A 16,412-nucleotide genomic window follows, 5' to 3' on the forward strand; every position below is an offset into this window, starting at 1 on the left:
TAATCTTTTGAAAATAATACCATCTAAGTGTTATTACAGTATATTAATTAAAAGCATAATTCTGGTGTTATTGACTCCAATGAATATATATTGATAACATTATTTTAAATGTCCTGTTAGGTTACTTAGTGCAATGATTCATTCACATTTATTTATTTGTTTAATCAACAAACGTTATTCGTTTATGATCTCTTAGTATTCTATTTTCCGCTAATGTTTGAACTTAGTGCGGGTTGTAATGCAGCGATAATGAATCGTGATAACGAGGATATAAACAGCCGTGAAGGGAATTTGCGAATTGTTGCTAGGGCTAAAAGGAAAAGAAATTCCCAAATCTTTAAAAGTGATGATGAAACTGGCCCTGATGATGACAGGGCTCCAATCAGAACTCTCATGAAAAGAAGTTCCCAAATCATAACTAGTGATGATGAAACTAGCTGTGATGACACGGCTCCGATTAGCACTCTCGTGAGGTCGAGAATAGGTCCTGTGGATGAAGTTAAAGAAGATTCAAGCAGGCGGAGTTTAAAAAGTGTGAAAATAGAAAGGCCTGGTGAAATTAGTGATGATGATGACACCAGTAATGGGGACAGTGTCCCAAAAAGTGCGATTAAGACACGATATAGGTCTAAGCGTACAAAAGGTTCCGTGGATGAAGTTAAAGAAGATTCAAGTAGGTGGGTTGGTAAGATTAGTGATAATGATGATGAGAGTAGTTATGAGGGCAGTGTTCCAAAAAGTGTGATTAAGACACGATATAGGGCAAAGCGTACAATAGGTTTAGCCAAAGAAGATGCAAGAAAGCGACGCCTAACAAGGCTTAGAAAAACAGAAACGAAAAATGAACAGGACGATAAAAACAGTTTTGACCTGAACAAGAGCGTTTGCCTTAAAGAAATTAGTTCAAGTGATGATGGGGAAGATAATGAGGCTCTAGAGGACGAGGAAGATGATAATAGTGTAGAGGATGATGGAGATTATGAGGGTCTAGAAGACGAGGAAGATACTGATGGTCCAGAGGACGAGGAAGATTTTGATAATGAACAGGATGAGGAAGATAGTGATGATTTAGAGGACAAGGAAGATTTTGATGGCGAACTGGACGAGGAAGATAATGATAGCGTAGATGAAGATGATGATGGTGATGGTGATAGTACTAATAAATCGGAGAATGCAATAATTGATAGTGAAGGAAATTTGGGAATAATTTTAAGTGCTAAAAGGAAAAGAACTTCCCTAATCTTCACAAGTGATGATGAGACTAGCTGTGATGACAAAGCTCCAATTAGCACTCTCATGAGGTCGAGAATAGATTCCGAGGATGAAGTTAAAGGAAATGCAAGTAGGCAGAGTTTAAGGAGTGCAAAAACAAAAAGGGCTGGTAAGATTAGTGATGATGATGATGAGACTGATTATGAGGGAAGCGCGCCAAAAAACACGATCAAGACACGATATAGGTCTAAGTGTATGACAGGTTTTGAGGATGCAGGGAAGCGAAACCTATGAAGGCTGAGAAAATCAGAAATAAAAAATGAACAAGATGATGAAAACAGTTCTGACCCGAGAAACAGCTTTTTCCTTCAAGAAAATAGTTCAAGTGATGACGAGGAAGATAACGATGCTCTAGAGGACGAGGAAGATTATGATGGTGAAGAGGACAAGTAAGATAATGAAAGTGTAGAGGAAGATGATGACGGTGATAGTTATGATGCAATAAATGATAGTGAACCAGATATGGATATGAGTGAAGTTTATTCTCATGATACTATAAGTGCTAAAACGAAAAGGGTTACCCAGATCATCATAACTGATGACGAAATCAGCTATGATGACAACTCACCAACAACCACACTCCGGGCACAACATAATACTACGTTTAGTACAGGTTATTCGGATGAAGTCGAAGATTATGAAAGTAAGCAATCCCCAACGAAGCTGAAATCAGAATCTGAAAACGAACAAGAGGATGAAAGCAGTTGCGGCTTAAACCAAACTATCCGCCTTGACGTATATAGTTCAAGTGACGAGGAAGACAATGATGGTCCAGAGGATGGATCAACAAGTGAACGTGATACTTTGGGTGGATTTATTGTTAGCGATAATGAAGATGAACCCAATGATGAAGATGAACCCAATGATGCAGATGATCATGAATTAGAGGAAGTTTTGGACCCATTTGGGAGACAAAATGTTTCAAATCAAAAGTGGGATTTTGAGGGAGAGATGTTAGCCGATTTTGGTAAAAACACTGAACTGTGTATTAGGGCTGTTTGTGTTCTTTATAGGCAACAAGCAGCAGATGAGAAAGCAGCTAAAGAAACTATATACCGAAATAATAGAGGGTTTAGCCAGGCTGATGCATCAAGGTTAGTCAGTTCCTAATCGTTTACCTTTACTATCTGTGAGTTCATAATTGGTGTTTGTGCAATTTTGATGGGATAAATGAAGTCGTATACCAACAATAAGAAGAATACAACGAGGCATAACCTTGGTACTTCAAAGCTAAACGCAGTTATTTGTGATATTGCAGGGGTTGTAAGCTGGCTGAATTTCTCACGAATAGAAACCCGGCTGGGATCCTGAAAAAAACAGTGGAAGAATTGAAACAGCATAACGTCAAGTGGATCAAATTATGCCATGCACTTGCAGCTAAATACTCTAAGCAGTTATTTCAAATTTACGAGAACAAAGAAGATCCTTATTTCCCAGAATGACTGGTTCGTGCCATTGTATGAAAAAAAAAACCGTTTATTTTCCATGCTAATTCGGTTTCTGAGTTGATTTTATCTTCTTTAAGCATGTTAAGCACACAATGATGACATGTTAGCAGTATGTGTTTTTTTCTTTTTGTTTGTGGTAGTCAAAGTTTTATCTTAATGTGAACAATCTGTTCATAAATTACTCTTTGGATATTAGTATTTCATACCAGAAGTCCTTATATTCATGTTTTCCATACGAATTACTTTTAGGTTTAGATTGTATTTAGTACATAATCTGACATGAGAAAACAACTTCATATAATCAGACACCAAAAGACTTCAGCACTAGCTGAACACATAAAGCCTGATAGTTAATGCTCGTGCAGGGGGCGACGATGATATCGGATTGCTTAACAAACAAAGCATCTTCCAAGCAGTTTCAAATGAGTAGAAGTAGAAAGTGTAGGAATAATCTTGACATAAATGGGTTACTTTTAGTGTCTACTTTATCTACTGTCTAGTTTATTTGAGTCTTTTAGCATAGTTTCTTTAGTGCCACTAGAAAGTATTAAGTTTAAATTTGCATGTGTGTTACGGTTATTTTGAGACGTGTGGGTATAAGTTGAGTATGAATACAAGTAACTTATCCCTTGAATATCTCCTCTGTATTTATAATTGCTCATTGTCCTTTTCATTTTACATAAAGCAGTGAACTTGTGTGTGTAGGGTCTGTTCTATCAGGAAGATTTCACTCTAAAATATCTTCTATTTTCATTTAGACACTCAATGCCTTGCATGTGTTTAAAGATCAAAAATGTTGATAAGCAGTGTAAGTAACCAATCCCAAACACCCTGTAATTCATATATGGTCATGAAGACCATAAATGATGAGGAAAGACTGTCTTAATTGAGAGTGGGAGCTTGAAGTAAAAATGCTTTCTGACTTCAATACATATCTAATGTTAGGGAATTTGGCTCTTATCAACTATTAACTTCATTTGTTAATTTATGTAGCCTTTTTTTCAAGAATTTTATACCTTAAGAATTAGCAGAATGATCAGGTCAGGTGTTCCCTGTTTGAGTTACCCAGGAAAAATGAGCCTTTGACTAAGATGTACGAGACCTAACTAGGAAATCTCTTTACCGTTTCCAAACCTTTTCTGTGTCCACCACCACCAAAATCACCTAGTAAACTTTAAACCTAAAAACTCACAGTTGCGAGGAGCTGAGGATATCAGGATGCTCGACCTGTAGGCCACCTTCATAAAGAGTCCCTCTACATCCTATCTTCATTCTAATGAATTCTGATTTGATGACTCATTACATTTCTTTTCTTGCTTTAACATTTAAGTTTAAATGGATGACAAGGCTTTAGGATTGTCACAAAAATCATTATGCAAAGGAGCTGCTAAATAATTCAACTTTTCAGTGCTTAATTTGTTCGCTTTTTGTCATCAACAAAAACAAGTATACATTTCTACCCCCAATACAATATTAATGATACAAAAATAACTAAAAGAGTCAGAAATTGTGCAATGTATTCTTCAAATTTACCCACAGGGTGATCCTAAGCGGTGTCGGTTAAGGTCCTCCAAGTATAGCATTCTCAATATCTTCTCTGCTTAATGCATAGCTAAATCTTCTCTCGACATCTTTATCCAAATTTCCTGGCCCACTTTTTAGATACCTGCATTTCAACATCACACGCTCAAAACCACAACCTTCAATCGAAAAAAAAATATAGTACCAAGTATAGTGCTTAATCATTTACAATATTTGACTACATTCATAGCCGGGAATAAGACAGGGAAACTGTAGTATCTTGTGAGTTCTCACGGTACATTATTGAAGATAAATTGCCCATACTAGATTAATAAATGAATATGACGGGAAAACTGTCTCTATTAGCTTAATTACCATTAAGTTGTAGACAGGTTAACACTTCAAATCAGAGTCTATACTCAACACCAGGTGACCAAATCAAATACAAGCAAGAAGTCATGTAGGTCTGGTTTCGGGAATAGTGTCATGAAAAACTAGGTTTGATGTGACCTTCACTCATTACACCCAAACCTGATCATTAGAATATCGGACGCGCCACTGCATCCATCACTAGTGTCAGTCCAAAGGTTTACATATACATATGTAACTCGGGATGGGAAAAGCTTATAACCACTAAAAAAAAAAGATAACTGAAAAAAAAAGGGTAATGGAGGGAACCCTAGCCCCGGTACCACAATTGGATACCCATCGACTCACCCCGTATGAGTCATATAATGCCGGTACAATACCTCCATCCTAATCCCCACATGATCTGGGCACCCCGAAGGATCAAACCCACATATTTAAACTTCACATGGGGGTCTAGGCTTCATTGGTAACGGGTAGGTACCTTAAAGGAATTATTTTTTGTGTCAAGCGGGGATCGAACCTGAGACCTTAAGGTCATCAAGTGATTGCCTTACCACTAGGCTAACTCCTTGTTGGTAAAAAATAAAAAATAATAATGAAAAAAAGATAACTTATTATGCTATGTAAATTATTTCATCCCCTGACAACTAAATTCAAAACCTCGATACCCACTAGAATCCAACACCAACCCTATTTGAGCTTCTTTTGACATCCAATAACATTCTTACATTTATAACCATAGGATATATCTTGGGGAACACAATTGCAACAAAAATCCTCGAACTTGTACAGTTGTACGGAATCAAATATGCAGATCAAGAGACTAGGGCAACCTCATTTTCACATGCCAAACAGTGTAGATAAGTAGATAACATATACCTACACCATTATTGAACACCAAAATTAAATATAAAAAAGTCCAAACCTTTGATCAAATACGCATCAAGAACCTCAAGTAAAAAGTACTTCTGGAACTGAATGAAAACATCAATTTCAGCTCTACCATTTTGAGACCCATGCGATGCAAAGCTTCATAAGATATTCAACTAGCAGTACAGTTGATTTTACAAATGGATATATCAGTATCAATGACCACTTTCAGAGCATTAAACCAGAAGATTACAAACAGGGCTCAGAAATTGTTAATTAATCGAACATCATCAGAAATCCAAAAGAATGGTGTAGCATTATCCAATTTGGGATTGCAGAAGTTTAATCTTTGAAACAGATAAGACAGATGCGCACACACCTATTATACACCTAAGTACACCATTGTGCAATTTGTGACTTGAATCCACAATCTCATAATTGTTTAGGAGACACCTTGGTGCCTCTACATATGCCAAAGGTCTGTTTGGGACAGGTTAAAAAACTGCTTATCTACTTTCTGAAACTTTTTTAAAAACAAAAAATGCTGTTTTCATTGTTTGGATAGAAACAAACTGTTCATATTATCTACTTATTCAAGAAAAGTAGGTTTGAATTACCGGTATGGCAGGGCTGGTTATCTAAACAGCTATTCCGCTACTTTCATTTTGATACGACAAATAAGCAGTGTTGAGAATTTGGATTGAAGCACATTGAGTATGATCGTCTGCTTATTAAATGGTGTAACATGGAGTTGCCTATTCATATTGCTTATCTAACTCTGACTATTTTACCTAGTTTAATACTTTAAAAAGAGGCAAAACCTGCCCAAAAAAAATCAAACAACTAGTTGTCCAATTATTGCATTTTGTTACAAGATAAGCAAATTCAAACACTATCTTCTACATTGCCTCTTGTTACTTATCTTCTAAAAGGCATAAGAAGTTTTAGTGAGTTAGGATTTATCATTATAAAAGTGCCTATATACCATGTGCCATACTAAACAAACAAAAATTACTGAAATTAGTATTAACTTATAAAAGCATTAAATAAATGATGGATAATATAACTAACCTGCGTTAACAACTACTTCCTAAGATTGTGTGTTTTTTATCTGCGACACAATTATTGTGCGATAGAGCCATAGAGGGGGTACTAATTTACCGGTACATAAACGGTTTCATACAAACACTCAAAACTACTTATCCGTTTATACGCACTTAGAGTGCTTGGAGTGCGTATAGCTTATTGTGTTTACTAGAAGCCAAAGTGCAGCTTTTAAGTATTGGTTAATTAATGCATTTTAGCTTTACTTATAGGGAAAACTTCTTTTCAAGTTCACTGATTGTTGCTTCCTTTGAGCACAAATTTTATTATTTATGCCATAAACACATAAGATTAGAGGTTACTAAAAATCTAATAAACTTCACTCCAATTGTCATGAATGTAATGAGCTTCAAAACATACGAGTACCAATTAATGTAACAAACTTGTTACCATTTCATGTAAAATTAAACTTGAATAACTAAAGTATTGCCAGTTAGTCATTTTCATTATATATCATGGTCCATTGGGCGATGATTACGATATTGTGTGATCTAATATTGACGATGATAATTTATTCCTTTACATAACTGATATTAAAAATCCTTTACAAACAAATGAGTGTTTTTTTTGGTTTAGCATGATATAAAACTCGAAGACACATTATCTTTTAGAATTATACGAGGAAAATAGTACCAAAAGCTTTTTAAGGTTCCGGACAACGATGAAAATCCACAAAATTAACGAATGGTTAACTGTCGGTTAAATTCAAGTTAAATTTTACATTAAATGGTAACGATTGAAAGTTTGTTAACTTAAATGAGTATACTAAGTCTAAATATGGATTCAGACTTATTTTTGTGTTCAAACACAGGCTTCTATATATACATATATATTCACACAAAATTTGGTCCTATAGCTGCTCAAATGTAACAGGCTCAATTGACTAATATGCAACTATTAACCACTCATAAATAAATAAATAAATATTATATATAAGATAAAATAATGTATGGCAAGAGTAAAGAAGGAAAGAAAGAAACCTGATATAAAGGTCAGTAACATCAAGAGACAACTTAGCATGCCAATCAGATTTCTCAACAAACCAAACAGCTCTATCTTCATTACTTTGATTAAATCCCAACTCATTTTTTAACCATCCTTCAATACAAGGTAAGCTATGTGAATACAATGGTTTCTTTTTATCAGGCAAATTCTTGACCCATTCAGCATCATCATCATCAGTTGTTGACACATTTGTTTCTTCAGATGAAGATGATTTTGACAATGTTCTTTTGTTTGTTGGTCTTGATAATAATAATGTTGAAAAATTGGAAGGTGGGAATGAAATGGGAGAAAATGAACATTGGTATAATTGTTTTGTTTTGAATAATGTTGTTGTTGTTGTTGTTGCTGTTCTTTGATAAGATGAGATTGAGGGAATTGATAAAGTTTCCATCTTTTTTTCTTTTAATTTTGTGTTTGTTTTTCAATGGGGATTTTTGGAGATAATGATGGATGCTGGGAGTGGGTTGGGAAACGACGTCGTATGGGTGTAATATTAGGGGGTTAAGGATAAGGGGTTTGGTTTTGGATTGAATACATTCATCAATTCAGATGACTTGTGAATTATTTGGTATATTCCGTTTTAACTAATTGGTTTTTTAATTTTTGATGTGCAAATTGTAAACCACAACTTGAACTATATGTAAATTTGTTATCTTTAAGTTCGATCTACGTCAGGTTTATTGAATCTTTTTTTATCAAACATATATGTAAATTTGTTATCTTTAAGTTCGATCTACTTGTTATCACTAATTAATGACTGGTATGTCTAATGTCTTCTTGTTATCACTGACTAATGACATGTATAATGTTAGTTAATTAGTTAATGTGAGTCGTGAGATGTGCTCTAGTATAGATAAGGTTTTTGATGTTTAAGTTACTTGAGAATAATAGGTTTTTGACTTAAATGCGGTTTAATTGTATTACTTTTGACTATCAAAGAGTCAAATACGGTCAAATTATTGCTGGATGTTCTATTGCCTGCATTTTACCCTTTGGTCATTATCAATCAATATATTTACATAAAAAGAAAAAAAAAATCAAACTTGAGATATTTTGTAAAGATACGTTTAGCCGTTAGACAATTAGTGGTGTTTAAATCGTGATTGAAAGAATAATAATTTATTTTAGCAAAAGAAGATAAGAGGAATCATTCATTATATAAATTTACAATAGCGTTCCTTATGGGTGTTATTTTCTTTCAGATAAGGTTGTAAATAAGCTTAATGTTCATTTAACATTTCATTAATCGTTTGACGGAAAGTTTCTTTGTTAGTATTTTAGGACGAATGGATGGTTAAAGAATATGATCGATTGATACTTGGCTCAAAGATGAAGATTTTAACCATCTATTTTGAAAAATGATTTTTTGGCTATTAACCGTGTTTTGGTTTGATGAATGTTTACTATGGGAATCATAATTAGAAATGGCTAATATTAGAATCATATTTTGTAATGTTTTGAATCTATAATACTAAGTTCTTCTTATATATTTGTTCATTCATTTTTGTTTATTTGTGTTCGTTTGTTTGTTTCCGTTTATTTAACTTTGTGATCATTCATTCAAAAATACTAACAAACGAACATGAACGAACCAATTTCTTAATGAACAAACATAAATAAAACTTTATATTCGTTTATTCATTCATGAACTCTTAACAAATAAACAAGAACAAAATCATGTATGTTCGGTTCATTTAGAACCCCAGTTTATATTAGTTTATTTAGTACATTTGTTAAATTTTAAAAAGCAAAATAACTTTTTAAATTAAAAAACTATGCCACCGATTTCTTCAATAAATAAATAAAGAAAATAATAAAAGAAAGGAGTAAAAAAAATAATAACACGTGTGAATAACTCGGTAGCCCAACAACAAGAAGAACAAAAGGGTAGGGGGAAAATGGCATTGCGTGAATCACATGATCAGTTTCAGTTTACTTTCTTCCATTGTTTCTTAAACAAAGCTCTCCGTACACGCCGCGCGAGGTCAACTCCGAAATCATGGCAGCAGCAGCTTCTTCTTCATCAATATTTGCAAATCGATCAGAAACGAAGTCGTTTCATCGCCCCTCTTATTCTCGTCCTCTGTTACCTCGTCATTCACCGTCTTCATTAACAACTAAACCTTCTTCTTCTTATCTTTCCAACCTTAAAATCTCAGGTAATTTGGTACAAAACCCATTTGATCAATATTGACTTATTTTTTCATTATAATTATTTAATTTGGAATATATTGTGATTAATCCTGATTTAGAGCACAAATTTTAATTTTATTTGAATTAGTTTAGTACTTTGAAATGAATAAGTTTAGTCTAGGCCTGTCATTTTAGTCATGTATTTTCGTTTGTTGTTGTTTCGTTAATGATGTGATATCTGATTATCAAATTTAAAATATTTTAAAGTGAGATGAGATGGGTTCTAAAAGTTAAGGGACAATTACTTCAAAAAAACAAAAAAACAAATCATTATGACCTATGTAAATCATCCTGTTTGGAACAAGATTAAAACAAAAATTCTTTTGTTCACCTCTAATAATAGTTTCCGTATTTAGCTATAAAATCTATAATGCTGAATATATTGCGTTGGCCGGATTAAGTATAATAATTTGTAGACATGATGATCACTCGTGAGTAGTAAAGGTAAGTTGCTAAAGCTACGACTTTAAGCCCTGAATTTTGTAAAGGACCCGTATGCGTCTATGTATTCATTAGACCTCCATAAGTCCATGGTTCGAACTTTTAAATGCATTCTTGTTGGAAGCAAACTAAACTAAACCAGTTTTTATGCTTAAAGACAACTAAAGCTATTTTTGGAAATTTATTTGACTATTAAGACCTCCAAGTTGTAAGCTATAAGCCCTCTTTTTGTGTGTGTTAGTCTCATTTTGTAAACTTTGAAACTTAAAAAATGCCTCAAATGTTTTCCTTAACATTTTGTACAAGAAAATCTGAAATTAAAGTTGGTTTAATGTGTGCAAAGTTTGTTTTAGGCACCGAAACTGTTTGATACGCCTTTGATATTTCAATAGTATGTCTGATGTTTATGACATATAATGAAACAGGATCCAAGAGGTCATCATCATATTGCATTAAGGCATCTTCAGAAGATTCATCTGAAACTTCACAAGTTGGGGAGGTTTTCTCGGGCTTGAAGGAAAAGGTGAGCCGCTATAGTATCACATTTAAACCGACACTAATGATCAATGAAGATGTATATCAATACTTGTTTTAATATGTGTTTCATTATTGAGTTTAGTGAATACTAAATTACTGATACAGAGTAATACATTATGATTCATGCTCTTACAACTTATGAAAGGGATAATTTTCTTAGATTAATCGGCTTATTTTCCAAATCACACTGTATAATATATTAATATTGTTCATGCTTTTACAGTGGGATGCACTTGAAAACAAACCCATGGTTGTTATCTACGGAGGAGGGGCAGCAGTTGGCGTTTGGTTGTCTGCCACAATCATAGATGCAATCAACGGGGTACCTGTGGTAAGTGATACATAAACATCAGCCTAGCTTTATTTAAATAAATTCAAACCGACTTTAAACGCATGTAACAGTCCACTAAACTTCTTTACAGCATGTTATAGTTCTCTAAACATATATTAACAGAGAGCGTACATACATGTGTCCATTTTTGTAAAGCAGATCCCGAAGTTCATGGAACTTGTAGGACTTGGATACACTGGATGGTTCATCTACCGATATCTTCTCTTCAAGGTTAACCTTCTTTTTTTACATGAGTTCTGACTCATCCATTATTGCAACTACTCGTCAGAAATAAGATAAATAAAAACATTTTCTTCTTTTTACAATGTTCTTTTTATGTCTGAATGTTACAATAGTGACTTCTTTTCTGCAGTCAACTAGAAAGGAACTAGCTGATGATATTGAAGCACTGAAGAAGAAGATTATTGGATCTGAATAGAGGACGGTAATTGCTAACATGTTTCTTATTCTACATTTACTTCATATTAAAGATCTGAAGTTGTTCATATGTATGAATGTATCTTTTCACAATAACCTAAATAGCTGGTCCTCATTCCTGTACTGCCGATTGTTTCAGTTTGTCGTGTCTGTATTTGATTCTGTTGTAAATTGGCTAGTTTTTATGGGAAATAAATTCACTTCTTGATGATGTTATAAATGAACTGTTTAATAAACTTTTAGTCTCCAGTTCCTGCAAATAGACCAAACATCAAGTGATTCTAGCCTCAGCTTTGTCATCTTAACCAAGGCTTACTTCTGACCAAGTATGTTCATACAATTTTGATGCAATTCAGTGTAGCACCTAGAAAAAGTTAACGTGGTATTCACTGTATCTCAATATTCTCAGTTCTATTACGACTTTGACTCGTATATATGCAGGCAATGACCCAAGCTATCACAAAAAAACAATACTGATAGCGATAATAATTCAGAAAGTTACAATATGACTTTCAATAAACAAAACAATTTAAACAGATAATTGAGCATCTAAGTTGTAAGTTGTAACTAAGCTTAGAAATGCATAAATAAATCATTGTTATTATTATTATCTGAATATATAATGCTTAGTTAAGTTACTAACTGAAATAGATAACAATCTCAAAGATTCGATAATGCTTAATTAAAGGTTTGGTTTGTCCTAATCTTAATTTAATGTCCGTCCCTTGATGTAAGGCGCAAGAATGGGACATGAGCTCTTTTGACTTCGCATATGTAATGCAATCTTAATTTAATTATTTGGATGATAATATTCCTTTGAAATTGGGGAACAAAATAATAATATTCCTTTGAAACCGGGGACAAAAAAATTATAAAATGTTGATAGGATTTATTTATAGTCCTAGGTGCATACTAAATTTTAAGTTCGTATATAATCAAAAATCTATTGAACAGAACCGGTCTTGAAGATTTAAATTGGCGGCACGAGCCCGGAAAAAAGACCTATCACCCTTAAAGGATTCAAATACGTTAACAAAATTTTTTTTATAAACGATGACTAATTAATATTATAGATTTTTTAAAAGTTTGTGTACCAAAAAAAGTATCAACAAAACCTCATTTTTCATGGCAAAGGTATCTTATGTACCTAATAAGTAACATCGTTTCGGTTAGTTATCTTGTTCATATAAAAGGACTAACAATAGACAAATAATAAAATAACAAAAAAAAAGGTGTTGATTCGCGCTTCTTGTCATCTTACACTAGACTCCAACAGCGATCGCTGAAAGTGTCATTTGTTTTGGCCAGTTCTAATTTTATAACGCATCACCGAGTATTAGGTTGTACCTTGTGTATTATTAGCAGTACCTCCATTGGAATATATACATCGGTCGATGCACAAGCACAAACCAATATAACCCAAATACTTGCTAATTAAACTCCTTCTCTTTGTCTTTAGAATAAGATGTGGCATATTTCAAATTTGTCTTTGGTTATGGGTTAAATTTTCTAAAACACCTAGTGCGTTTTCGTATAAGAACCCAAGATTCTGAAAACATTTTTGTTAAAAACTTATAAAAAAAAAAAAAAAAACGTATTCAAATATATATATATATTTATAAACATACGAGTAATTTTTACAAGAAAACATAAATTTCAATATTCCAACTTAGAGCACCCCCAATGTTTATCCTCAATACATTCTAATACACTGTCACATTAGTGCCACATCAGAAAAACCTATTTCCAATACATTTTCCTCAATTCACACGCAATTAATACCCAATACATCCAATACATTTCAATACAGTCCAACATATTTATTTTCACACTTTAATAATAATAATAATTGATGTTTAATGAGAAATGATAATAGTAATAATAATAATATATGGGTATTTTATAAAATAAATAAAATTTGGGGGTAAAAAATTGAAATTAATACTAAATAAACAAATCACCTACCTCCACCTCTATCCATCTCCTTCGCTTCAATTCCCGGCTGCCATCATCGGAAATTCCGATCTGGTATATATATATATATATATGTTTAATAAAAGAAAATAGAAAGAAAAAACAAACGAAGCTCAATACGTCCGTGGTAGCCACCACAAAAATTCTTACCATGGTTCGAATACGCCGGAATACGGCCCACACCCAATGGCGTGGACCGTATTGGATGTCAAATACGACCATAGCATTCATACATTGGGGGTGCTCTTACAACTGCCACTAGAAAACATAAATTTCAATATTTCAACATTTTCTTGAAAATGACAATTAATTAGAAAAAGTTTACTATAACTATATATACAATATCAAGTTATAACTTTAGATTTTAGAATGTTGGAGACTCATGTTTTTCCTCCTTTTAGCTTACTCTCCTAGGATTTGCACGTTCTTTATAAGAACCTAAAGAACTTTGAATTGAATTACAAGTAAATTGCAAGGAGTTATTTTTAATTTTTGTTTGCACTCTTACAATTATAGAATTTGAAAGGATCTCTAACCCCTCTATCAAAAATTTTAGTCTAAGAAGATATGTTTATGAAAAATTAACTAATTTAATCTAAGAAGATATGTAGATATTAAGAGAAAAGTCAACTTGTTTAATGGTTGACTAACGATATGGCCCAAAAAGCATAAATTTGACATTATTATATGTAGTAAATGGAAGACTACTTCAAACACTATCTTTCCATATACCAAAATATGATATTTAATGATATATACGGAATGCTTTTAAGAGACCTTGCCAAATCTCTAAGTTGGTGGGTTATCTTTTTGAAGAGTGATTCATATAATGGTAAAGATAGGTTAAGGAAAAACATTCTATGGAATACAAAAGAGAACATATTTTGATCATCTTGTAACACAATTTGGATCAAGTAAAACAATTAGGAAGAAAACTTTCAAAAAACAGAATATGAATCATATAATATGATAAAATCACAACATTAACTCATTAAGTATATTTTCTTGAATGGAATGTAAGGAAAACAAACAAAATTTGACTAGTTCCAAGAGATAAACTAAAGGAAAGGAGATTTCTGGTGGCATTGTGACCAAGCCCACTTCCCACGGGTGCCGCCGGTGGTCACATTTTGTTTACATTATATAAGTCAAAGGATCCACTTGACACTTCATTATAAATACATCAATATAACATCAAACCCCATTTTCCTATATACAACGAAAAATGGCTTTACTATCACCTCATTTCCTTACTTTCCTCATCTTCATTCTAACCATATCCTCAGTAGAAATCTGTGCCGCGGGAAGTGGTGGCATCGCTATTTATTGGGGCCAAAATGGTAACGAGGCAACTCTAGCCGAAACATGTGCCACAGGAAGATTTCCTTATGTTAACCTAGCCTTCCTTAATGTATTCGGAAATGGGTCAACCCCACAACTTAACTTAGCCGGGCATTGTGATCCTGCTTCCGGAGGGTGTGTCTCGTTGAGCAACGACATTCGTAGTTGTCAAAAGCAAGGTGTTAAGCTCATGCTAGCTATTGGTGGTGGAATTGGTACCTATTCACTATCGTCAAAGCTAGATGCTAGAAACGTTTCCTTATATTTATGGAACAGTTTCTTAGGAGGCAAATCATCATCAGTGTTTCGCCCCCTTGGTGATGCTGCATTAGACGGCATTGATTTTGATATCGAACTAGGATCATTTCTATTTTATGATGATCTAGTTCGATATTTAAAATCTTACTGCAAAAAAACTCAAAAAGTTTATATTACCGGGGCCCCACAATGCCCATATCCAGATAGGCTAATGGGGTCCGCTTTAAACACCGGGCTATTTGATTACGTGTGGGTTCAATTTTACAACAACCCACCATGTCAATATTCTTCGGGTAACACTACAAATCTGATTAATTCATGGAACCTTTGGGCTAGGTCGTTAAGGGCGAAAAAGTTATTTTTGGGGTTACCGGCGGCGACACAAGCTGCCGGAAGTGGGTTTATTCCGGCAGATGTATTGACATCCGAGATTCTTCCGGTGATTAGAAAGTCACCTAAATATGGAGGTGTAATGTTGTGGTCAAAATTTTGGGATGAACAAAGTGGATATAGTTCATCAATTGTATCAGGATTATAAATGGAATAACAGTAGTACTACACTACTACATTTGTGTGTTTGAACTTGAAATATGTCTTCTCATTTCTACTTTTCATTAATATATTTAAGCAAATTTACCATATATGTTCTTATAATCAATTGTGATAAAGGTGTTGCTAGCTAGAGTGATGTGGTTAGTTGTCTGGCATCATGTATATATTCTTTTGATCCAGTTTGATATTCTTATGTTTTTTTATCTTTAGTTCACCGATCGATGGTGGTAAGGCGTTGCTTGTAGGCTGTTTATAGCTGCGAAATTTGTTTCTGTTTAACAGGACATAACTCGATTAGTCAATCATCGCATCGGCGTCTAACATTTGAACATAACCTAGACAACTTTAAGAAACAAAACTTGTAACATTGAAGCATGCATATTAATTAGTAGTTCGTCTACAAGTCATAAAAGAGACTCGTAATAAGTTCAACTCAAAACTTGTACAAGACAAATGAACTTAATTTACGATTTTTAAACATCATTAAAACTAAATCTATAAATGACATGTTACATTTTTCGTGTCACTAAATTAACTATATCACTATTTGTAGTGACTTGTTAATATTCCGTATTGGGTTTGTGTGGTGTTTGCGTGTCTGTCCTTTAAAAATATGGAATTGTATCCCTTAAATTAACGATAAAGCTGGGATGGGCCTGGGTTTGCTCAATTATTTGGAGTAGGCATCAGGAATGGGAAGTCAGACACGAATAAAGGACCCGCCTATATATACAACCGACCATTATTTAGTAGATGTA

At 33.6% G+C, this 16,412-nt stretch overlaps 5 protein-coding genes across 5 annotated transcripts; 4 read left to right on the forward strand and 1 right to left on the reverse strand.

Annotated features, from left to right (window-relative positions):
• Window positions 1-249: 249 nt before the first annotated feature.
• Window positions 250-1,506, forward strand: LOC122588016 (acidic leucine-rich nuclear phosphoprotein 32-related protein 1-like). The gene has a single exon (XM_043760163.1). It carries the CDS (start codon window positions 250-252, stop codon window positions 1,504-1,506), a length of 1,257 nt encoding a protein of 418 aa, XP_043616098.1.
• A 228-nt stretch (window positions 1,507-1,734) lies between these two features.
• Window positions 1,735-2,754, forward strand: LOC122588017. Its single transcript, XM_043760164.1, has 2 exons — window positions 1,735-2,366; window positions 2,531-2,754. The coding sequence occupies exons 1-2, from the start codon at window positions 1,735-1,737 to the stop codon at window positions 2,712-2,714; spliced, it is 816 nt and encodes a 271-aa protein (XP_043616099.1). The 3' UTR covers window positions 2,715-2,754.
• Window positions 2,755-4,076: 1,322 nt separating this feature from the next.
• LOC122586721 lies at window positions 4,077-8,095 on the reverse strand. Its single transcript, XM_043758709.1, has 2 exons — window positions 7,565-8,095; window positions 4,077-4,386 (listed from the first exon to the last, which is right to left on the reverse strand). Exons 1-2 carry the CDS (start codon window positions 7,978-7,980, stop codon window positions 4,281-4,283), a joined length of 522 nt encoding a protein of 173 aa, XP_043614644.1. The 5' UTR covers window positions 7,981-8,095; the 3' UTR covers window positions 4,077-4,280.
• A 1,375-nt stretch (window positions 8,096-9,470) lies between these two features.
• On the forward strand, window positions 9,471-11,749 carry LOC122586722 (protein CURVATURE THYLAKOID 1A, chloroplastic-like). The gene is made up of 5 exons (XM_043758710.1): window positions 9,471-9,748; window positions 10,649-10,746; window positions 10,984-11,091; window positions 11,251-11,322; window positions 11,465-11,749. Exons 1-5 carry the CDS (start codon window positions 9,589-9,591, stop codon window positions 11,528-11,530), a joined length of 504 nt encoding a protein of 167 aa, XP_043614645.1. The 5' UTR covers window positions 9,471-9,588; the 3' UTR covers window positions 11,531-11,749.
• A 2,941-nt stretch (window positions 11,750-14,690) lies between these two features.
• On the forward strand, window positions 14,691-15,741 carry LOC122586719 (hevamine-A-like). The gene has a single exon (XM_043758708.1). It carries the CDS (start codon window positions 14,729-14,731, stop codon window positions 15,638-15,640), a length of 912 nt encoding a protein of 303 aa, XP_043614643.1. The 5' UTR covers window positions 14,691-14,728; the 3' UTR covers window positions 15,641-15,741.
• Window positions 15,742-16,412: the final 671 nt, after the last annotated feature.

This window comes from Erigeron canadensis, chromosome 2, assembly GCF_010389155.1.
Source record: "Erigeron canadensis isolate Cc75 chromosome 2, C_canadensis_v1, whole genome shotgun sequence".
NCBI lineage: Eukaryota > Viridiplantae > Streptophyta > Magnoliopsida > Asterales > Asteraceae > Erigeron > Erigeron canadensis.